This window comes from Cucurbita pepo, chromosome LG08 (assembly GCF_002806865.2).
Source record: "Cucurbita pepo subsp. pepo cultivar mu-cu-16 chromosome LG08, ASM280686v2, whole genome shotgun sequence".
In the NCBI taxonomy this organism is placed as follows: domain Eukaryota; kingdom Viridiplantae; phylum Streptophyta; class Magnoliopsida; order Cucurbitales; family Cucurbitaceae; genus Cucurbita; species Cucurbita pepo.
Genome location: NC_036645.1, coordinates 8,422,566 through 8,445,445, shown reverse-complemented (window position 1 = coordinate 8,445,445; position 22,880 = coordinate 8,422,566). Strand labels below are relative to the sequence as shown.

Here is a 22,880-nt window from a genome sequence, read left to right as displayed (position 1 = left end):
CAATTATTCATGGTTACCGCTTTTCAGTAATATAATTATTAAATTTCGATAATCATGAATTAATTTTTTTAATATTTATAATTTATCATTATTTCAATTATTAATTCAATAAAATGTCCATAAAAATTTAAAACAGTCGAGTTTTATTATTAAACACAAAATTAATTTTTTTCAAGGTATATTTAATAATTATTTGAAATATTGATATATATTTTATACACGTAAATATCAATTATTGGTTCCAAAATAACTTGAAATTTATTAATATTTAATTATGTTAGAATAATCCAATTTAATTAAAGAATAAACACGTGTCGCTTTTCTGTAACGCGGCCACTTGTTGGCAATTTCAGTCGGCAGACCCGACGACGTCGTTTAGTAAATTAATCGACAGCGAAACAAGTGGCGGAGAAACAACTGCGAGAAATGTCCCTACGTGTTTGAATCTGATTCGTCGGATACAACCGAGAGCAGAATCCAGCAAGCCGCAGGGAAATCCGGGAATAAAATTTTATTTTTATTTATTGAAATTAAAAGAATAAATAAAAAGCGGTTTGGGTTCTCCCTTTCTGAATTGCCTGAAAAGGGGAAAGCAAAAACGAACGGTGCTGATAAACTTGATTCTCTCATCTCAGTCGTCTCCTTTCTCCTACCTTCACCATCGTCCGATCCATTCCACCACTCCATTTCCACCCGATCTAAATCCCTTCCCTCTCCCGCGCCCAAATTACAAATCCCCTTCCGTTTCTTCTCCCACCAGGTAAAACCTCTTCATTTTTCATTTTTTTTTTCTCTTTCTCTTCAAACCAATATCATCCTTGTCGTATTTTCATGGATTTTCCCCCTTTTTTCGCTCTAATTCATCCTCCATCTTCCATTTTTGCTTCTGGTTTCTTCTGGAGCTTCATTTTATGGTCATATTCATGGGTTTTGTTGATGATGTTGTCTCGTTATTGGTTTTTTGTGATAGGGTAGTGAAGAACATGGCTGATGCTCCGGCGAGCCCTGGCGGAGGTAGCCATGAGAGCGGTGAGCATAGTCCGAGGTCTAATGTTCGTGAACAGGATAGGTTTCTTCCGATTGCGAATATTAGTAGGATCATGAAGAAGGCTCTTCCTGCTAATGGTAAGATTGCGAAGGATGCCAAGGAGACCGTACAAGAATGTGTTTCGGAGTTCATCAGTTTTATCACTAGCGAGTATGGAAGTGTTTATTGTTCTATAGTTAATTGTTGTTCGTTTCTTGTTCTGAATTTTGGGATTCTTATGGTTGAATTGTATTTAGGGCTAGTGATAAATGTCAAAGAGAGAAACGAAAGACGATTAATGGAGATGATTTGCTTTGGGCTATGGCGACTCTTGGATTTGAGGATTATATCGATCCGCTAAAAACCTACTTGACGAAATACAGAGAGGTACTCAAAATCGGCTAATGCTAATGTTAATGCATCGCCGGCCGTTCTTTCACTATGTGTTCTGTTATCCACTTTTCATGATTCATTTGAAACAGGGAGCTCAGCTCATCATTTAGTCTCAACTTTTGATTTATTTAGTTCTTGTTTGTTAATTTTACTGCTGTTCGTTGTGTTCTTGAACTGATGGATGGCTGTGTTCTTTGCCTGCTGGTTGGGACTTGGGGCGTTTTAGACTGAGGTAAGATAGAGTGTTTTCCTCTACGTTTCTGTGATTTGTCAACATCATGTTTGAATGAAATTAGGAGATTTCTATATATTGTTTGTGTTGTGTTGTCTGACAGGGTGACACTAAGGGGTCTGCTAAAGGTGGCGATGCGTCAGCTAAGAAGGAAGCTCATCCAACCCCTGGTGCTCAGGTCAATTATAAGAGTTACTTTTTTCTCATTGAGCTGCCTTTTTGGTGTTTTCTTCTAAGCTTTTTTCTTTCCCAATTCTCTAGGTTGCTCATCAAGGGACGTTTTCCCAAGGAGTTAATTATGGAAGTTCTCAAGTACTCTCTCTCTCTCTCTCATACACACGCACATACACACAAACAAGCACGTACTTCCATAATGTCCTTTGAATAAGCGAAGAAGCAGTTATGCTAGTGTATTTGGATTGTGAAAAGTTTTTTTTTCATCTCATTAGTCTAACTTTAACGTCATAAAATGACTCAAATTTGAAAGAACAAGAAAAAAATCATAATTACGAAAAGCCTAGTGACCAGCCCAAGCACACCGCTAGCAGATATTGTTCTTTTTTGGTTTTCCTTTCTAGGCTTCTCCTCAAGGTTTTAAAACACGTCTGCTAGGGAGAGGTTTTCACACCCTTATAAGAAATGCTTTTGTTTCCCTCTCCAATCGATGTGAAATCTCACATTCAACCTGTGATGCCCCACATTGGTTGGGGAGGAGAACAAATCACCCTTTATAAGGGTGTGGAAACCTTCCCCTAGCAGATGCGTTTTAAAGCCTTGAGGGGAAGCCCGAAAAGGGAAAGCCCAAAGAGGACAATATCTGCTAGTGGTGGGCCTGGGTTGTTACAAATGGTATCAAAGTCAGACACCGGATGATGTGTCAGCCTTCTCGCTGTTCCCGAAGGGGGTAGACACGAGGCGGTGTGCCAGTAAGGACGCTGGGCCCAAAGGGGGGTGGATTTAGGGGTGGTCCCACATCGATTAGAGGAAGGAAAGAATGCCAGCGAGGACGCTGGGCCCCGAAGGGGGGTGGATTGTGATGTCCCACATTGGTTGGGGAGGAGAACAAATCACCCTTTATAAGGGTGTGGAAACCTTCCCCTAGCAGATGCGTTTTAAAGCCTTGAGGGGAAGCCCGAAAAGGGAAAGCCCAAAGAGGACAATATCTGCTAGTGGTGGGCCTGGGTTGTTACAAATGGTATCAAAGTCAGACACCGGATGATGTGTCAGCCTTCTCGCTGTTCCCGAAGGGGGTAGACACGAGGCGGTGTGCCAGTAAGGACGCTGGGCCCAAAGGGGGGTGGATTTAGGGGTGGTCCCACATCGATTAGAGGAAGGAAAGAATGCCAGCGAGGACGCTGGGCCCCGAAGGGGGGTGGATTGTGATGTCCCACATTGGTTGGGGAGGAGAACAAATCACCCTTTATAAGGGTTTGGAAACCTTTCCCTAGTAGACGCGTTTTAAAGCCTTGAGGGGAAGCTCGAAAAAGGAAAGCCCAAAGAGGACAATATCTGCTAGTGGGGCCTAGGTTGTTACACCACCACTCCCTTCGGGAGCTCAACGTCCTCGCTGGCACACCGCCTAGTAACCGGCTTTAATACCATGTGTAACAACCCAAACCTACCGCTAGCAGATATTGTCTTCTTTGGGCTTTTCCTTCTGAGCTTCTTCTCGAGGTTTTAAAATCCCTATGTTAGGGAGAAGTTTTCACACCCTTATAAGGAATGCTTTGTTCCCCTCTCCAAAGGATGTGGGATCTCACAGAGGAAGATGATAATTCATGAGTGTTTATCCAACTAAAAGTCATTTTCCAGTTGGAAGCAACCGTTTGTAACTCATGTCTACTTTTGTGTCACGAAGCGAGGCGAATCCCATTGGTAGACTCCCCATTACTCCCCATGATTTGCAGAATCTGTTACGGTTTGCTAGAGTTCATCCTTTCTACTCTCTCTCTTAGTAACTTCATTGTTTTAGAAAAGTAATTTTGTTTCTAGTTCATACTTCATATCTTCATGAGTCTTGGAAGTTCTTTCCTGAGGCAAAGCATCTGTCTCTTAATATCACTTGGGGTTTATTGTTAGAGCTTTCATATGCAAGTCTTGGTTGAAATATATGAACAATTAGTACATAAATTTGAATGTCTCAAGGAGATGACTTGCAGGAGTAAAAGGCTATTTCCCTTGTAGCTTTGGTGATAGGGAAGTATATTGGTATTTGCATCTTTTTAAGCTATCTAGAAAATGAGCATGTAACTTCTTTGAACTTCTCTAAATTGAGATACCCTTTTGAGTATAGTGGTCAAATAAATAATTAAAGGACTAGGTGAGAATCGGTTCAAGCCATGTTGGCTACTTACCTAAGATATAATATTCTACTAGTTACCGTGACAATCAAATATAGTAGGATCGCTGACCCAGACATTCACGGATATAGAAATAATTAGAATCCCGGGTCCTATAAAAACATTTAAGACATAAATGAGCAGGAATGAACCAGCTACAAGTACATGTTAGAAACGTTGTTTTTACCATTCACAATAGTTTCAAGTAGTTGACTTGGAAGTGTTTCTCCTCTTTAGGTTTAATACCCACCTTGGCATTTTTTGCAGTCACAAGCCCAGCATCTGATGGTCCCTATGCAAGGCACCGACTAAAATTGCCTCGAAATCGACCATTTAAACTGTTGAATACGGAGATCGTTGTTCAGCATAACAGCAAAAAATCGAGTCTATTTATTTGAAGTTTGGGTGGTTTCAATACTTTGTAGAAACAGTTGAAATGTTGTATATTATTATGGCTCTTGTTTATTGGATTGGAATAGGACACAACATTTAAGAGATTCCTTCCAAGTCCTGGGGATCCCATTTATTGGTGACTTGTAGTAAACCTTACAACCCTAGCAAGGACTTGGATGGAAGATCTTGAAAAAGACCCTTCACATTTTCTTTAATCATTTCCCTAATCAAAACAATAAATTTGTGTTCTCAGGAATGAATGACTTGGTTCTAGAAGTGTTCTTAAATCCCCCTTTGCTGTCAGATGAAATGAATGGTTTTTCATTGTGTTGATTTGCTTTGTTTGTTTGTTTTTTACTGTTATATTCCCTTTGGGGTAAAAGTAAAAGTAGTTTCCCTACCAAAAGTGTTTGCTTCATCTCTACTTCACCTCTCCAGGATTGTTTCATTTCATTTATTGTGTTTCCTTTAAGCTTTTAAAGATTAAATGATAATTAGTTTTCTTATGAGAATGACCTGCATTATCATGTTCTTTCATGATATGTGGGGTCCTATTACCTTCTTTACAATTCATAGTCAAGCAAGAACATAATTAGATGTTTAATTTTGATGTTTTAGAGTTAATTAATCTAGATTTTAATCTTTGTTTTGATGATCGTCGTGTTCTGATTGGGGGGTTATCTTGGAAGTTTGAGTTCAGATTCTCTCGAACTCAACGGTTAGGACCTTTTGTCGAGTATCCAATTTTCTATTCCTTTTCTGGTTTCTGCTCCCAGCTCCCAGTTTATTCAATTCTATTGATACCTATCATATCCTGATTACACTGAACGAGATCATTCGATTGGCTATAGTTTTACACGTGAGGAGTTATTTCTTGGATCCTAGAAAGGTATAGGTAGGTGTTGCTTTTGCTCGTGAATGTGTAGATTTTTTTTTTGGTTTTTTTTTTTGGTTTTTTGGTATTTTCTTAAAAGTTAGTGAGAAGTGAACAGATGTCAAAAAGTTTAGGGGAATATTGATACCGATTAGTATTTTTTTTTTAGAGTAATTTGAATATATATATATATATATATATATATATGTATGTATGTATTTATTGAAATATTTAATAAATTAATAAATTGATTTAGTTGGTTGAAATAAATTAATATAAAAATGTTAACTTTTATGATTATTTGATTCAATTAAAATTATACGTCTATTATAACCAATTAATTTAAATCTATTTGGTGAAGAGTTGTTTAATTAGTACATCATAATTATATAAATTAAATATTATAAAAACATTATTAAAATTAGCATACTCATGTTAGACACAACAAATGATTTCAGTTATATTACTTATAAGTATGTAAATATTTAATTAGATTAATGTTGTAAAATAAATTAAGTATAATATATTTCTTTTTTAAAGGTCAAATAAAATGATTTCTATCATATCACAACTTGCAATATGATCAGTTTTTTTAACAATGTTATTATTTTTTTCATATTGATTTTATTTTAGTCTATAGTTTATAATATATATATATATTTTTAATAAATTAAGATACGAAATAAATCAAATTTATTTTTTAAAATAAAAATTAGAAATACTTATATCTTTTTAATAAATATTTCAAAATTAGTTTATTTATTATTATTTTTAAAATATAATATAATTATTAAGTCGAAATATAAATATCGTAAGTTCAATATAAATATGTATTTTAAGTTTATTATTATTTTTTAATATTTGTTTTTGTTTAATGGATTAAAATAATGTATTATTTAGAAATATTTTATTTTTAAACCAGAAATCTGGAAGATTTTTTTTTTCTACTTTTTATTCATTTTTTAATTTTCTAATTAACTTTCCAAATTCTAAAATATATATATTATAAAAACTTTTATGCAGTAACTTTGAGGCTGATATATATATATATATATATATATCAACAATTTTGTTTTTTTAATTTTGTGCCAAATTAATTTATATAAGGCAAGTTATTTTTTAATTTATAATTAATTTTAATAAAAAATTTAAATATAAATACAATTAAAATATAATTTTATTATTGACATGTTTTCTATTTATTTTAATTAGAAATATAGATAAACATAAGAGATTCAACAATGAAGAAGAATAAAATTAAAAACAATAAAAAAAAAATGAAAAATGATAATAATAAAATATATATTTGATCAGACGTATTCAGTCTCTTAGTCTTTCATATATATCTTTAAGCTCTGATGTTCTCTAGCTCTGTTTCTTTTCATCATACCTCAAAGGAGTTTTGCAATTTCGATCACCGATAAAAGCATCCTCCGGTTGGTTGCGTTCCGTAGACGGAGAAGTTTTTCCTCCTCGCATATTTTGGAATTTCGTGTCTTCGGCTTGCACCGCTAAGGTACTAAGAAAATATGAGATTGTGTTTGTCTTGTTTGATCGTAAATCCGTCTTTACATTCGTGATTTTTGATCTTGTTCTTCGTTGCATTTGTTTTGGCTTTGGTCTTCTTTGGTTGTTAAAAGTGGACTGATTACGAGCTTACTGGAGAACTTAGTTATATATTCGTGATTGTTAAGTATATGTGGTATTAAATTTTACTTGTCAATGGTGGTTAAATCCATGGAGTTTTTGGGTTCTGTGTTAATCTTGGAGCAGTTGTATTTTGTTTATTTTTGTTCAAATTGACGGTGCATATAATTTTTTTTTTTTTTTTTCCTATTTAGCTCTTAAGGTTTAAGAGATACAATTCTCAGTTGAATGTTCAATTTCATCCGATTATTCTATGAGGTTCAGATTCTAATGTTTCGCCTCCGCCTCTCGCTCTATTGAAGTGAAATTGTTAGTGTTGAGCCAAAATACCATTTGTCTTCGTGTCTTTTATTTAATGATTTTTCTTGCTGTATAGTTTGATTCTGATCATTAGTAATATGCAAAGCATTAAAGGATAAAAGAGTATGTCAATCTTATGCAATGTTGGATCTCTTAATTACATAGGAGGGTTAAATCTCTATTAAAAAGCTAATAAATGATAAATGGGAAATCGTGGCCAAAAGCGTACTGAAATGGTGGATAGATTACCGGCAGACAAACGGGCTTGCAGTTCACTGGAATTCAGGCCAAGCTCGTCTAATTCGTCTATGAAAATGCACGTGACGGTCATTAATTCAAGTCCAGGCTTTCATGATAATGACATGGACACTTCACCATCTGCTTCTGCCTCTAGTCGTTCAGAAGGAGAATATGATAAGGATTCAGCCTACGGCTCTTGTGATTCTGATGATGCAGAACAAAAACATAGTGATCTTCGGAATTATCAGAGGCAAAGATCGTCTAGTGATCATGGACGATTGAAAAGGATTTTGTCAAGCTTGGGTGAAGAATCTGAGCTGTCTGCACAAAGAACACTACTAGTGGAGCTATGTGAAGTTTTATCATTCTGTATGGAGAACTCACTATCGAGCATGACATCAGATTCATTATCTATAGTTCTTGTAAATCTGGTGAAACTTGATAGCGACCCGGAGATAGTGCTTTTGGCTCTAAGGGCTATAACTTATTTATGTGATGTTTACCCCAGATCTTCCAGTTTTCTAGTTCGTCATGATGGAGTACGTGCCCTCTGTCAGATGCTAGGAGTTATTAAGTATTTGGATGTTGCTGAACAGGTGAGCTCATCATGCTCACATGATTATTAGTCTTAGTTCATTCATTAAATTATATGATTCTAGATATTACAGTCGATAGCTCATCTTTGGATGCTGAATACTCTTACTATATTTTGGAGATTCTGTTTTAATGCAGTGTTTGATAGCCTTGGAAAAAATATCACGGGAACAACCTGTCGCCTGCTTAGAGGCTGGTGCAGTTATGGCTGTTTTAACTTATATTGATTTTTTTTCTACTAGCATACAAGTAAGGTCTTTTCCTTTCTGGATTTTAATTTTTTCTTGACAATTTGATTGAATTCATGTTCCTATTATTTTGTTCCCGCCAAACCCTATGATCAAAAGATTGAAAATTTAATGTATAAATCTGGTTTGGATCAGAGGACTGCTCTTCGTACTGTGGTGAATGTCTGCAGAAAACTTCCTTCTGAGTGTCCACCAACTTTGATTGATGCTGTTCCTATACTATGCAATCTCCTTCAGTATGAAGATGGGCAGGTTTGAATAACTGGGCTTGAATGCTTCATATTGCTTTGTTTTTTATTTTTATTTTTTTTTATCAATCTTCTCCTTGTTATAATCACACATTTCAGCTGTCAGAGAATGTGGCTTTATGCATGATTAAAATAGTTGAGCGTGTCAGTCAATCCTGTGAGCTTTTGGATGGTCTCTGTCATCATGGGCTGATTCAACAAGTCATTCACCTTATAAACTTGAATAGTCGAACGACTTTGTCCCAGACCACTTACAATGTAAGTAGAGAATCATATACGAAATGGTTTAGAATTTTGTATTTTTTTTTTTTTAAAAAAAAATGCAAAAGAACTTCTAGCTGTAGCCTCTACCACCATCTTTAAGGCAGAATGGTGAATGACCATCGAGTTTCCTTTCAGGATTTGCTTGGTGTACTTGTCAAACTATCTTCAGGATCAACTGTTGCTTTCAAGACTCTTTATGAGCTAAACATTAGCAACACTTTGAAGGACATATTATCTGCTTACAATCTCTCGCATGGAATGTCTTCTTCATGTTCTGTAGTTGACGGGCAGCGCAACCAGGTATTAGTCTATTAGCATGTCCACAGTAACACTCTGACTGGATGCCGTGACAGATTCTTTTTTAAAATATTTCTAGGAAACTTACAGAGGGATATTTTCTTTTCCTCAATAATTATTCTGAAAAAATACTTCAAATCATAGAAATCTATTTTAAGTGTTGCAGGATACAAATGGATACTATAGTCTGGAAGTTTTTTTTTTTATCTTTCCAAATCTCAAGTCATGCTTTTGATATATTGAAGGCATGTGCAACATAAATCTCTAAAATCAAGATGCTTTGTTAAGGATATAACATCATGTTCAAACCTCCACTGTACCTGGCTTGCGCTTAGTAGCCTATGCTAGGAGAATTAATACCTTAACATTTGTCATAAGTGATAGTTCAATTGCTCATAATTGGCCTAATTTGAGTCTAGAATTTCAATATATGCCTCAATGTTTTTATGATTTTTCTAAAAATTTTGTATGGGGATTTCTTGTAATTGATTTTTCTCAGGTATGTGAAGTCCTGAAATTACTTAACGAGCTTCTCCCCACTGGAGATGCAAATGCAGAAGAATTGTCCGAAAAAGTATATTTTTTAGTCAGTAATCCCAAGAAACTGCAGAAGTTTGGCTTGGATGTACTTCCTTTGCTTGTTCAGGTGGTTATTATTATAAACTAATAAAAGAGCTATGTCTCTTCCCATCCTCTATAACATCTCATTTTCCCTGCTGCAGGTGGTTAGTTCTGGTGCAAACTTGTATGTTTGTTGTGGCTGCCTAACTATTATCTACAAGTTTGTCTGTTTGGGTGAATCTGGCATGCTTGTCGAGTTGCTTCAGAACACCAATATTTCTAGGTGAATGGTGCCTCTGATTTTCTTTTTAATGCTATTTTCAAATTGCTTTCAGAACGTCTAATGATTTTTTCTGCCTAATTTGTCAGTTTCCTGGCTGGAGTATTTACTCGAAAAGACCACCATGTGCTGATGTTAGCTTTAAAAATCACTGAGATTATCCTGCAAAAGCTCTCTAGTATATTTTTTAAATCATTTGTTAAGGAGGGTGTTTATTTTGCAATTGATGCACTGATAACCCCAGAGAAGTATAAACAGTTGATTTTCCCAGTGTTTACTGGTGTCCACCCTTCAATTGGTTCATGTCAAAAGTCTTCAAGAGAAAATGCAAGATGCTTATGTTATGCCTTTTTGAGTGGCTGTTTCTCCTCAACGGAAGAAACAGGAAACTGCAAGCTTGACAAGGACTCTGTTTATAGTCTTGCATATCACATAAGAACCCATTATTTTTCTGAAGAATTATGTGACACTGATAAAGGAGTGACAGATATTCTTCAAAATCTTCAAACTCTTGCTGGTTCTCTAGATGATCTATTGAACTTGTCCTTAATTAAGGAAACTCCAGCGCAGGATGAAGAAAATTGTTATGCTTTATTGGCGGAGATTATGTCAAAGCTGAAGTGTGGCGAGCCCATATCCACCTTTGAATTTATCGAAAGTGGAATTGTCAAGTCATTTATAAATTACCTAACTAATGGTCAGTATATGAGGAAAAAGGGAGAACCACAAATTATATCTAGACAGTTCTCAATTATGGAAAGAAGATTTGAGGTTTTTGCAAGGCTTCTCTTATCTAGTGCAGAACCCCCGTCTGAAAGCTTGCCAGTTTTGGTCTTGATAAGGAAATTACAAACCTCACTGTCGTCTTTAGAAAACTTTCCTGTTGTTTCTAGCCAGGGACTCAAACACAGGAATTATTTTGCTACGGTTCCAAATGGTCGGTGCATACCACATCCTTGTGTGAAAGTTCGGTTTGTGAGAGGAGACGGGGAAACTGATCTCTGCAACTATACTGGGGATATCCATACTGTTGACCCCTTTTCTTCTTTGAATGCCATCGAAGGGTTTCTGTGGTCCAAAGTTGGCACAAAAAAAGCTGAGCAGTCCTTTGAAGCAGATAGCCTGAGGGAACATCAAATTAAACTCCTCTCAAATGTATGTTCTGGTTGGGGTGTTAACCCAAAACTAGTAGGGTCTGACAGCATGTCCACAGATTTGTCTGAAACTCAGGTCTCTTCCTGTTTTCTTTTTGAAATTTATAATTTTGAGAAAATCATAAACTACTCCAAAATTTTATGATACTGAAGTAGAGTGATTTATTATGCATAGTGGAGGTCTGTTTACTTCAATGAATTTATGATTCTGGTAAATAAGGTCCATATCTAGATCCATTTGGTTTAGTTCAGTTATTTTTAAGTGAGAATATAATTAGATGAAACTTATATTGTAAGTTGATCATTTCTATAAGCACATATGTGAAACTGTGTTATAAGATGGATCGGTTCTAGAGTTTGCACCTTCATCCATTGCAAATTTTAATTTGATCCTTTTGGATTCAACTTTATGCCATTTTTCTCCTTCCAAGTAAACTAGAAAAAATGTTATGGTTCCAGCAGAATATTCTAGTATAATTGGTTGCCTCACTTCTCTTATATTGTCTTTTTGAGTGCCTGCTTAGTCCGTGACTGAGAGCATTGATTCATCTTCTGGACTATGGTTATGTGTGCATTCCTAAATTTATTTTAACCTTGTTTTGGTTCAGGGATCTACAGAAGTTGACACCGATGAGAAATTACAGTATTCTGTATCTTGCAGTAAGAAAGGCATGAAGCCCAAATTGTTACTTTACCTTGAGGGAAAGCAGCTGGAGCCCACTTTGACACTTTATCAGGCAATTCTTCAACAACACATGAAAGAAAGTGAAACTGTTTCTGGGACAAAATTGTGGAACCAAGTATATACTCTAACATATAAAAGTGCTGGAGAAAGTGAGGACAACAGTTCTAACGAATTATTTTCTGCGTCAGACAAAGCTGCAACGTTGAAGTTCTCTTCATTTTTCCATGGTCTAGATTGTATTCTGCCTTCTGACTTGGCAAAAGAAAGTCCTGCTTATGATGTTTTATTTCTTCTAAGGAGCATAGAGGGCATGAACAGAATGGCATTTCACATAATGTCACATGAAAGGATTCGTGCTTTTGCTGAAGGGAGAATTAATACCTTGGACAATATAAAGCTATCAGTTCCTTCAGTGCCGCAGAATGAATTTGTAAACAGCAAACTGACTGAAAAACTTGAACAGCAGATGAGGGACTTTTCTGCGTTTTCTATTGGTGGCATGCCTTTATGGTGTAAGGAACTTATGGATTCATGCCCTTTCTTATTTAGTTTTGATGCTAGATGCAAGTACTTTCGGATAGTAGCATTTTCCATGTCGCACCGCCAGCCATATATAAGATCATACAGTGACTTAAGGACCTCAAATGACGAACGATCAAATTCTGGTGGCTTGCCTCGTAAGAAGGTATTAGTACACCGCAACAAAATTCTAGATTCTGCTGTCAAAATGATGGATCAGTATGCACATCAGAAAGTACTGCTTGAGGTGGAATACGATGAAGAAGTTGGCACAGGGCTTGGTCCAACATTAGAATTCTATACTCTCGTCGGTCGTGAATTTCAGAAGTATGACCTTGGAATGTGGAGAGGGGATCATGGTGCTCTTATTTCCATAGAGGGTAGAGAAACTGTTGAATCTCCATTTGGGCTTTTCCCTCGTCCATGGCCATCAACCCTGGATACTCATGAGCTATATTTTTCTGAAGTAGTTAAAAAGTTTGTACTTCTAGGGAAAATTGTGGCAAGGGCCATCCAAGATGGTAGGGTTATGGATATCTACTTCTCCAAAGCCTTCTATAAATTAATACTTGGGCAGGTACCTGCATGAAATTCTTTCAAGTGCTTCCTCTTGTCTTTTTTGCATTCCATTGTTTGATTTCATGTTATTCGTGTAGGAGGTGAGTATATATGACATCCAATCATTTGATCCAGAACTTGGAACTGCTTTGCTCGAGTTTCAAGCTCTGGTCGACAGAGGTAAATTGTTAGAATTTGTCTGTGAAGAAAACTCGTCGGCCAAACTTGAATTTTGTTACCATAATACCAATATTGAGGATCTTTGCCTTGATTTTACTGTTCCTGGTTATCCTGATTATCTCCTGATCTCATCTCAAGATCATACAATGGTAATGCAAATTTTCACTGTGATTATGGTCATCTATTTGTAAGGATGCACTAAATAACACAAAATACAATTGACCTTTTCCCAGGTAAATACAAAAAATTTGGAGGATTACGTCTCTCTTGTTGTAGATGCTACTTTAAATTCTGGAATTTCGAGGCAAATAGATGCATTTAAATCTGGATTTAATCAGGTTAGCTTCACTATGACCCCTCTTACTTATTGGTTTTCTCATGTTTATTTATTTGGCCGCTCTAGTTAACACTTGCAGAATGAAAAGGATCCTTTCTTGTTCATAATCTTGGGAATTCAGCTTATGTTTTGATATATTTATTTAGGATCAAAATTTTCAATTGGATGATATACTGCTGTTTTATGAATCATTATCGATGCCTTTGGCTAAATAATATCAAATGATTTGATTTCTAGACGTGATACCGGATTGCGTATACTTTGGTTTAAGTGCAGATGTAGTTCTATTATCTCATTCAAATTTTAAGGGAAGAACTAGGAAAATCTGTGGTTCCAATCTCCCAAACGTGTTTATATCAGTTCAACTTTTGAGTGTCTATAAATTATGTTATAGGCACAATATAAGGAATGGATGAACTGCCATGTTAAAATGCAAGGAACTTTCGACTCGAATCATGAAGCGTTGTCGTTCTTAAAAGAGAAGACACTCAACCGTTTAGTTAAAGAAAAATGATTAATTACCTTATAAAATACACGTGTTTGTATTGTCTTCGGACATTTACTGGTACCTTCGCGATCTTAACTGATAATCGTGATCTTTTCGTTGTCAAACCTCAGGTTTTCCCCATAGAACATCTTCAAGTTTTTACTGCAGAAGAATTAGAGCGCTTAATATGTGGAGAACACGACTCTTGGGCTGTACGTGTATCGGTTAACCAGCTTATTTACTTTTCTGAAGTTATTATCCATTAACTAGATTTTTTGTAATTTTTTGGTGCAGTTGAATGAACTCCTTGAGAATGTGAAGTTTGACCACGGATATACAGCCAGTAGCCCTTCCATTGTTAATGTTAGCTTATAAAATGAACCCTACCTATTGCTTTGTTAAAATATTTCTTATTAGGTCATTGGCATGATTCTCACCCATTTTTTGAATTGTAGCTGCTTGAAATTATTCAAGAGTTCGACAACGAACATCAACGAGCATTTCTACAGTTTGTGACGGGGGCGCCAAGGCTTCCTTCTGGAGGCTTTGCATCTCTAAATCCGAAGTTGACTATAGTTCGAAAGGTTCTCATTATCAACACATTCTCCTTAAATATTTGATTCAATCTAGCCCATATACTTACTTTTTTGAATTTTTCTTTTACACAGCATTCTAGCAATCTGGTTGATTCTGACTTGCCTAGTGTGATGACCTGTGCAAACTATCTAAAGTTGCCTCCGTACTCTTCAAAAGTGATTACTTTTTTCGTGTTTTGCTTATTTAATCTTAGCTCGATTGACTAATATATATATACCTTAGATGAAGAGGCAAAGGTTCAAATCCTTCATTTGCATATCGTTGAACTAAAAATCATTGTTTTTCTTTCCATTGGAACAAAATGGTCATTCTCACTCCAAATTCTCTATTTGTTCAGGAGATAATGAAAGAGAAGCTTTTATACGCCATCACGGAAGGACAAGGCTCGTTTCACCTTTCGTAGGATCCTCAAGTTTCTTAACATATGTAAAAAGTGAAATTGGTAATTATGAGAGTAGAGCTATAACAAAGGTGAAAATGGAGGAAGAAGATCAGATTGTGGGTGAATAAGAGGAGGCTGCTTCTTCTTCATTGGTGGGTAAGTTCCAATGTACATAACTCTGATGTACATAGAATAGAATAAGGCTGTACAGCAAAACGGAGGGTTTTAGATTTATCGGCATGGTCTCCCATTTTACTTTTATTAACCCATGCTGACACTGTAAATAATCTCCACGGTAAAAATTAGCTCGTCCTACTTTCTTTCTTTTATTGTGCATAGACTCTGTGCCATGTGGAGTTGAATGTATTTAATTTTCTGGCCTAACTATGCATGTCCTGAGAGGTGAGAAATAGGCAATTCTTTTTCTTTTTTCTTTTTCCTCAATTGAAAGAAATAGGCAATATTATAATTCAAAAGGATGAACTCGCTTCAAAAATTAGATTTTTTTATTAATTCAAAATTTTAAAGTGTTTTTATTTATTAAGATTTTTTTTTAGAAAAAATATTATAATTTAAAATAATTCAAGAAATCATAGTAAATACATTTTAATTTTTTTTTTTTTTTTTTTTATAGAAAAAATTGACTTTGGGTTAAAAAAAAAAAAAACATTTATTTCCAAAGGTACTCCAAATGAAAACCTCTATATTTTAGCAAGTTTAGTTTGATGTTATATTAATTCCTTTTAATATGAATAAGATAAAGGTAATTTCTTGTAATATTAATAAAATAAAGAAAAACCTTTCACAACGGGCTGAGGATTGAATTTCCTCTCTTGCTTCTTTCACTCCTCTCCCGTAAGGTCTCTTACTGCCGGCTTCACCCCTGCCCCTTTATCAAAGAGAAAGATTAATGTAATGAGACTGAACTAACTACTGAACTCGGTAAACAACTCATGAACCTGGCTCTATACTATTTATTACTTCTGTCCCTGATCTCACTCTGTCTTCGTCTGCGCTCCTGGACTATGACTTCTGAACCTGATTAAGTAAACTCCTTCCCCGGGGAACTTGACGAGAATGAAAGAAGGGAGAGGAGACTTTTGAAATATGAATGTTAAATTGTAAATGTTATTGAGAGGAAGAGAGTAGCTGAGGTTTTCAAATCTTGGTTAGGTTTACCGGGGAAAGATAATCCATTGGACTGCATAATACCAAAAAAAGAAAGTGTTTATTTTTATGGTTTGAGTAGGTCTACGGCTTAAACTAGTGGATTCTAGACTATATCAGTCGGGTAGGCTGGATTGGAGTTCTGAAAAAAAAAAATTCTTTCTTCTTTGCAAGGGATGTCTCCGGCAGCCTGGGATCTTCAACTATCATGCCAAACAACATCCTTTTTGTACCACTTAAATATGTTATTCATTGAAATTACTATACAATTATTACAGCATCAACGAATAATACATGCTTGGTATTGTGGAAGAGCCATTTCTAGCCTAGAGACATTGTGAGAGAGAAAAATAGAGTAAAGAAAGTTTGACTTCTCAATATCGGCCAGTTTTATCCCCTAGACCTTGTAGATTGACTGGTGTAAGATGAGGATAGCACCTGTTTAGGAAATGTATGGGTTAGTGCAAAGATTGATAATGATCGGTTGATGCATAGTTTTGTTGTTTAATTGGTTTTATGTTTGCTAAGAGAAGCGTGCACCTGATATGTCTTTGGTCCCTTCTTAAGCAGATATCCAACACTGTTAAGATTTTCTATGAAGGTATCGATGTCGGGTACTTGCAGACCAATCCTATCTGCCAAGATATATATTTCCTGCAGGACATCGCATATGTGGTTAGCTCGGAGCTGAAAGTGATAAGCTTTAACAGAGACAAGAGCGTGTAGCATAAGCCTACGGAGATGGAGAAACAATCTTTCTGCTGCAAATCTGATTGCTTGTTGAGTGCACTTAAAAATCGCTTGGCTTCTTTCTGTTGACTCATTCCTCCACTTCGACCAAAATCCAGGACCCCATGTTCATCTACGTACTTGTCATAAAGGGATTCCTTCATTATTTCTACCACATCCTGCAAAATTAATGACAAAAGTCAAGTTTGAGTCATAGTAATTAAATTTGGGGTACATCTTTGTATAACTAACCATGGCATCTTGTACTGTAATTTCTTCCCTGAGGTCTACCCGTGCTCGAGCTTCCGCCAGCCTCACCAGACTTTCTAGTTGCCTTGCTGTAATTGGTGTACCATCAGCTGATGTATTCTGGTCACGCAGTCGCAAGTAAAACTTTTGCAAAATGTCTGCTGCCGGCTTTGACATCCTAATTCCAGCATGGAGAGATGTGTTAGGATAGATTTCGAGAAAAGTTCTTGCATAGGAGAATTCCAGGTGAATTCCAGCATGTAAATTCATATTGAAAAAAGAAAAAAAGTTCTTGTAAATTCATGTAAATTCGTATTGTAAATTCTCCAGGTGAATTTAGGTGAATTCCAGCATGTAAATTCACCTGGGGAAAACAAAAGTTCTTGCATAGGATATATATTTGCGAAGAAGTTGGCCAGGTAATGGTACAAAATCGCTATCTTTTGCTTGGTCCAATCTCAGTCTTGAAACTAAAGACTCGCCTTTTGAACAAGCATCTCCTTTTCCATCATTCTCCATTGGTACATTCTTTAAGGCCAAAGGAGATATATCTGATTCGGGAGAAACTCTTTTATTAGTGGAAATCGAGTGAGTGAAAGTAAAAGGAATAGATAAGAGATAGGATACATACCTTTGCGTAATCTTTTTGCTGTAGAAGCGCGTTCCCCATATCCTGCATGAAGCTGCAAGAAAGACAAATATCATACTTGATGTAGATGCCAAAATATGAGACATCCTTATTCCTCAGTTTGTTCAAGCACATTGTTGCCTTCTGCTCAAAAGTCTTATCGGTATCAGAACAGACGTTTATCACGAATTGCTACTCACTTTTTGTTTTATGTCAATCTAACGGTAAAGATAAACTTCATTATTGGAATGTTCTTTCATCTTCTCATAGAGCTTCCGAAGAGTATGGTTTCAATGGTTTTAAGTTCCAATTAAATTCGTCGGAGTAATTCGAGAGATCACTTAGCATAAGAAAAAAAAAAGCAACAGAAATAACTTACCGACATGATGTGCTCTGAGACTCTCTTATCCAGAAATTCGTCAGGTTTATCCAGCAATATGAAAACTAAATCAAATCTCGAGAGCAGAGCAGCTCTCATCTTCAAGTTTTCATTTACAGTTTTTGCCCGGCTGCAAGTTTTATTTTAAGAATTAATACATACCACCAATATAAAAGAACATGCTCCCATCGTTATTCACTTGGAGTAGACTGGAAAATTTTAAATATGGATTCTTTGAAATAAAATAATGTATAGAGATTTTCCTCAGGAATAAGAACAATATTCTCTATAAATAGAAAACTGGAAAACGTTCAACTTGATATTTTGAAGAGGAAGGATTATAAGAAAGACTCAACCATATAGATGTTTTATCGGTCACAAAATCGAATAGTCAGTCAGGAAAGCAAATGACTGAGACAAATACATTTCTGAACGGAATTTACTTGTAATGTCCGCCAACAGGGTTAGCTGCAGCTAAAACGGAAGTACGTGCTGATAGACTTGCTACCAGCCCAGCTTTTGCAATCGATACACATTGTTGTTCCATGGCTTCCAATAGGGCCTGCAATAATCTAATGTAAGAAAATCTAGCCATGGACAATGAAAAGTAAGAGTTTAATTGGAATTTAGGCATTGGCTCAAAAACCTGATGTTCTGCAGACATTTTATCAAACTCATCTATACAGCATAATCCACCATCTGCAAGTACCATAGCCCCTGTGGAAAAAGTAGACTACATTGCTAGAGGAGAAAACAATATATTTACTATGATGCGCTTGCAACTCAGAAGCATTTAAGCACCATTAGACCCAGATATGTTCACGCTGTGTTTTTTCTTGCATGAAAGTTATTACTATTATTAATCAATTTTGAGGAGAAAAACTAACTTAGGATTAACCATAGGAGCTCTTTTTAAGCTTTGACTAAATTTGAACATTTGAAAGTATAACGACCAAAATAAAATGAAGCCCAGTAAACCAGGACCAAAATGGTATTTTAACCAAGTTACTTTTTTTTCCCCTTTATTGGTTATTATAATAAGATTCCAAATTCATGAAACATTTGTCATGTTTCTTTAAGATTGCGATGTTTTCTATGGAAATTTAGTAGGAATATCAGGCCCTCTCTAATCATATAATCAAGCAGATCGGAAAAAGCGGTGGGATAGAAGGTAGCCAGGATTTTCTTTATTACTACTTTCTGAAACTGAAAAGTATCGGCTAGGAGGAGTTTTAAAGCATAAGATGAGCATTCAAGTAGAATTCTCTTCAATCAGCGGAACTCCGTTATTGTAAACCATTGAAAGTTCATTGTCATCTACTTGTGAAATCTATGTATGCAATAAGCTCTTGAAAGATTTGAGCTATGTCAAAACTAGCGTATAATAAGAATTTCCCAATTCCCAATGTAAGGATTAATTTAATACTTGGGAGTCAAGGAATAAAATCATCAAGTGCCCACAATATTTTGTTTCCATGATAAAAACTAAATCACTACCATTACAATATGTAAATCCTCAATTTTAAAAATAGGAAATGACGTTGTAAGGTTCAAGAAAAGACATACCAGCCTCAAAAGCATAGTCATTTGTCATGGAATCCCTCACAACAGCTACAGTTAGGCCCGCCTTGGTTGTTGCATTACCACAAACATAAATTCCACGTGGAGAAATAGCTGCAGCTGCTTGCAGTATTTGACTTTTGCCAAGTCCAGGATCACCTATGAAATTAACACCAAAAAGTTATCCATAACGTCTGTTCATTGATCACAAAGCACTCTTTTCTAGAAGTGAGCATGGAAAGGATATGGACATAGAAGTATACCAACAACTATGACATGAATATCCCCTCTAACAGGAACTTTATTCTGGTCTTTTGAATGCTTTCGAACACCACCAAATAGAGCTAGTGTTATTCCAGCTTTTTCAGATTTTAAGTCAACCCACAAAATATGTCAGCCAAAAAAATGGAGGGAACTAGCAAATCTGAATTTGTATAAAATGTTACCTTTAACAAGTTCATGTCCATAGATGGATGGACATATAGATTGAAGTATTTGACGGAAAACATCGGAACCATATTCCCCAGAGAATTTCACAATAAATTCCAAATCTCTTGGGGAGAATGAGAATAAGTCAAGCAACTCCGTTGCTCTTGCATTGGAGTTAGAATCTTGCATCTCCTCAGGTGAAGATTGTGACTTGGAATTTTTTATTGAAACAGCCTCCAGGTACAAATAGTACAATCCTTGACTTTTGCCTTTCGATTTTCCTGAAAATATATGAAAAGTTGCTTTGATCTGTACTAGTAAAGAATGGGAATCAGAAATCCACAACATAACTACTGTTTGGTGAGTGATTTTTTTATTTATTTGATTTCATTTTTGCTCTGGTGTTGATGTGATGTCAATCATTGAAATTTTTATCACGACAAAATTATCGAATTGCTGATGTATAGCATTAATACAGTCTCCCTGTTAGAGAAGAAAAATCGATTAAGAACAAGCATTACCCAACAAACTTCAACTGTTGAAGGAAACAGAAATACTAATCAAAATTTATTTTCTGCGTAATGAAATACCTAATGATTAAGATGTTGATGTGTGTACTTGCAAGCAAGAAATGTTTAAACGCGACCCAAGGACCAAATTACCACTCATGGGAAATATTAGAAGTTAACTATACAACTTGGAAGAAATCTGGTACCTCCTCCAATATCCATGTAATTGTTAATTACTTTTATGATTCCAGTAACAGTGACAACATCTCCAGGGATGCATGCGTCAACAAGATCTTCAGTCAGTTCACATTCTACAGTTCGAGGCACCCTTCCTTCTTCATGGTCATCAGATTTAGTGAGTTCTTGCAACCTGGAAAGATTAAAAAATCATATCTAATATTCACAGTAGTAGGAAAAATTATGTACCTCATGTAATGCACATAAGAAAAATGTCTAATGAATAGATTTTTCCAATGAGTAGGCAGTAAAACTAACTGTAAATTGAGATTATTTTCAGCTTTTAGAAGTGTTACCGTATTTTCTGGAAGTCAATTGCTTCAGCTGTAGATCGAATGGGAATAAATGTTTTGCTTTTGCACCCATCCAGCTCACAAAACGATGGAGGTGAAAACTTACCATCAGGAAAGATGCGTGTAATATTGCTTTTACATTTAGCACAATCAAAGCTCATTTGCACCACCAAAGGCTTAACAGTGCTAACTTTAACAACAGTACCACGCACTGATACAAGCTTGTCTGCATTGTCCCAAAGTAATATAGCCTACATTATTTCCTTAAGAACTTAACAGTAAAACTTCAGACTCAATAATAAATTTGTAAGAAGCTACCAAGTACCAATATATGCTGCCTTCAAGTTCTTCAAAGCAAGCATGGATTCTGAATAGTTGTGCAACCGGACTAGAATTTTTGCGACAACTTCTAAATTGTGCGCCCATTTGGTCCTCATTACCTGCTTTAAAGGCCAGCTAACCATCCTAAGCTGAAACCCTGAAAGTATTTTATAGCAGACAAATGGAGAACGAAATTCTCGTAATAATTTGTTTTTACCTGGTGAAGTGCCGCACTCATACATTTGAGAGCAACTTTAGGATCTTTCTCTAACATTAGGTAAAGTTCATGTTCATCGCAAATCTTTCGGAAGTGTTGAAAGTCAATTGATAAAATAAAGATGCCACGACCATCATCAATAGCCTGTCAAAATAATTGAAGGTCAGCTCCCTCCTTCACGCGATTCTAGGAACAAGTGAAAAGGACATGGAGAGGACTTCGTCGGCTACTTTTGCAAACCAACAGATTTAAATGTTTTCGCATTACATCCAACCTAGAAAGGCATTTCTAGTAAATATTACAGTGTATAAAAAAAAACTAATGAGATAACCATTGACCATGAAACAGGCTTGAGATTCAATAGGAAATCGATGTTGCAAATTCAACTACAAATCGCAAGCTGGAAGTGACCTTGCAGGAACTACCTACATCCAATTCTTGATGCAAGAACATATCACGAACACTCGAAACCCCGCGCCACACAACTTCTTCAATTAATCCCATGTAAAACCAAAAAAAAAAAAAAAAAAAAAAAAAAAAAAAAAAAAAAAAAANAAAAAAAAAAAAAAAAAAAAAAAAAAAAAAAAAAAAAAAAAAAAAAAGGAAAAATCAATCCGAATGAGAGATGAAGTTACCTGTGAAGCAAGATGCCGACCTGCCGGAGAAGAAAAGAAGAAAATAAGCTGAGAAATGAGCTTAAGCCATTCATTTTCGACAGTGAAGACAGTATGGGGGAAGTACAAATCAAAGATGTCTCCAGCTATGTCGAAGTCTGAAAACGCTTGCTCCATGCCTATCTTCGCTCTGTAATGATCGCCGGACATTTTCCATCACAACAAAGCGTTCTTCCAATTTTGGCGGGAGAGAGACGAGCGGTTTAGTCTAAGGTGGGCTGAACCGGACCGCCGACCCACTTCATGGGCTAGTGTCCAAAGTAAATGGACCAGTTTACGGGCCCAATGTTAGGCCCATATTAGTCAATGTTAAAGCAAAGGCCCAGTTTTCACGGCCCATGTTGGTTTAACTACGTGACCATGTTCGTCCATGTTAGGCTCAAACCAAAGCCCCAGTTTTACGTGCCACGTGTTTGGCCCATATTGGTCTAATTTTTAGAGGGCTAAAATGGAACAGCAAATTTAAAATAATTCTCTCAGAAAATGACTAAATACATTTAGTTTTTTTTTTTAATTAAAAAAATCATTTATTCTCTCGAGTTAATACTTTATTGGATCTAAAATTGATGGGCTAGACTGGGCTTATCCATGTTATAGCCCATGATGGTCATTATGGGCCCATAAAAGGCCCATATTCATATGACCAAATGTT

General features: G+C 35.8%; 3 protein-coding genes across 11 annotated transcripts; 2 read left to right on the top strand and 1 right to left on the bottom strand.

Moving 5' to 3' along the window:
* The first annotated feature begins 554 nt into the window (after positions 1 to 554).
* LOC111800948 (nuclear transcription factor Y subunit B-1-like) lies at positions 555 to 4,644 on the top strand. Of its 2 annotated transcripts, none has more exons than XM_023684879.1 (7): positions 555 to 760; positions 976 to 1,198; positions 1,285 to 1,414; positions 1,647 to 1,652; positions 1,756 to 1,830; positions 1,914 to 1,964; positions 4,259 to 4,644. In XM_023684879.1, the coding sequence occupies exons 2-7, from the start codon at positions 984 to 986 to the stop codon at positions 4,301 to 4,303; spliced, it is 522 nt and encodes a 173-aa protein (XP_023540647.1). In that variant the 5' UTR covers positions 555 to 760; positions 976 to 983; the 3' UTR covers positions 4,304 to 4,644. The 2 variants fall into 2 exon arrangements, with proteins under 2 accessions (XP_023540647.1, XP_023540646.1); XM_023684878.1 differs by having other exon boundaries at positions 556 to 760; positions 971 to 1,198.
* Positions 4,645 to 6,606: 1,962 nt separating this feature from the next.
* On the top strand, positions 6,607 to 15,220 carry LOC111800111 (E3 ubiquitin-protein ligase UPL4-like). 5 transcript variants are annotated; one of them, XM_023683694.1, is made up of 17 exons: positions 6,607 to 6,774; positions 7,450 to 8,041; positions 8,178 to 8,288; positions 8,423 to 8,539; positions 8,635 to 8,793; positions 8,935 to 9,099; positions 9,596 to 9,742; positions 9,819 to 9,940; positions 10,027 to 11,167; positions 11,700 to 12,872; positions 12,952 to 13,182; positions 13,267 to 13,371; positions 13,989 to 14,069; positions 14,152 to 14,220; positions 14,313 to 14,441; positions 14,526 to 14,609; positions 14,792 to 15,220. In XM_023683694.1, the coding sequence occupies exons 2-17, from the start codon at positions 7,514 to 7,516 to the stop codon at positions 14,855 to 14,857; spliced, it is 4,428 nt and encodes a 1,475-aa protein (XP_023539462.1). In that variant the 5' UTR covers positions 6,607 to 6,774; positions 7,450 to 7,513; the 3' UTR covers positions 14,858 to 15,220. The 5 variants fall into 5 exon arrangements, with proteins under 5 accessions (XP_023539462.1, XP_023539460.1, XP_023539461.1 ...); XM_023683692.1 differs by having other exon boundaries at positions 7,430 to 8,041; XM_023683693.1 differs by having other exon boundaries at positions 7,371 to 8,041; positions 10,027 to 11,092.
* Positions 15,221 to 16,212: 992 nt separating this feature from the next.
* LOC111799584 (probable DNA helicase MCM8) lies at positions 16,213 to 22,541 on the bottom strand. 4 transcript variants are annotated; one of them, XM_023682977.1, is made up of 18 exons: positions 22,190 to 22,541; positions 21,555 to 21,698; positions 21,342 to 21,459; positions 21,123 to 21,242; positions 21,020 to 21,047; positions 20,693 to 20,856; positions 19,995 to 20,258; positions 19,812 to 19,907; positions 19,555 to 19,707; positions 18,635 to 18,705; positions 18,432 to 18,550; positions 17,989 to 18,118; positions 17,613 to 17,664; positions 17,346 to 17,532; positions 16,985 to 17,159; positions 16,741 to 16,911; positions 16,544 to 16,657; positions 16,213 to 16,441 (listed from the first exon to the last, which is right to left on the bottom strand). In XM_023682977.1, exons 1-18 carry the CDS (start codon positions 22,376 to 22,378, stop codon positions 16,394 to 16,396), a joined length of 2,343 nt encoding a protein of 780 aa, XP_023538745.1. In that variant the 5' UTR covers positions 22,379 to 22,541; the 3' UTR covers positions 16,213 to 16,393. The 4 variants fall into 4 exon arrangements, with proteins under 4 accessions (XP_023538745.1, XP_023538743.1, XP_023538744.1 ...); XM_023682975.1 differs by having other exon boundaries at positions 21,020 to 21,242; positions 22,190 to 22,540; XM_023682976.1 differs by having other exon boundaries at positions 21,020 to 21,242; positions 21,342 to 21,456; positions 22,190 to 22,539.
* Between the last annotated feature and the right edge of the window lie 339 nt (positions 22,542 to 22,880).

Bases quoted from the DNA above. Each gene is read 5' to 3' on its own strand.
- LOC111800948 (XM_023684879.1), top strand. From the start codon at position 984: ATGGCTGATGCTCCGGCGAGCCCTGGCGGAGGTAGCCATGAGAGCGGT. The intron at 1,199-1,284 runs GTATGGAAGTGT...AATTGTATTTAG, and splicing joins ATCAGTTTTATCACTAGCGA to GGCTAGTGATAAATGTCAAA. The intron at 1,965-4,258 runs GTACTCTCTCTC...CATTTTTTGCAG, and splicing joins TTAATTATGGAAGTTCTCAA to TCACAAGCCCAGCATCTGAT.
- LOC111800111 (XM_023683691.1), top strand. From the start codon at position 7,409: ATGGGAAATCGTGGCCAAAAGCGTACTGAAATGGTGGATAGATTACCG. The intron at 8,289-8,422 runs GTAAGGTCTTTT...GGTTTGGATCAG, and splicing joins TTTTTTCTACTAGCATACAA to AGGACTGCTCTTCGTACTGT. The intron at 9,743-9,818 runs GTGGTTATTATT...TCCCTGCTGCAG, and splicing joins TACTTCCTTTGCTTGTTCAG to GTGGTTAGTTCTGGTGCAAA.
- LOC111799584 (XM_023682975.1), bottom strand. From the start codon at position 22,378: ATGTCCGGCGATCATTACAGAGCGAAGATAGGCATGGAGCAAGCGTTT. The intron at 21,699-22,189 runs GTAACTTCATCT...TTATTTTGACAG, and splicing joins GTCGGCATCTTGCTTCACAG to GCTATTGATGATGGTCGTGG. The intron at 21,460-21,554 runs GTAAAAACAAAT...TGGCCTTTAAAG, and splicing joins TGAGTGCGGCACTTCACCAG to CAGGTAATGAGGACCAAATG.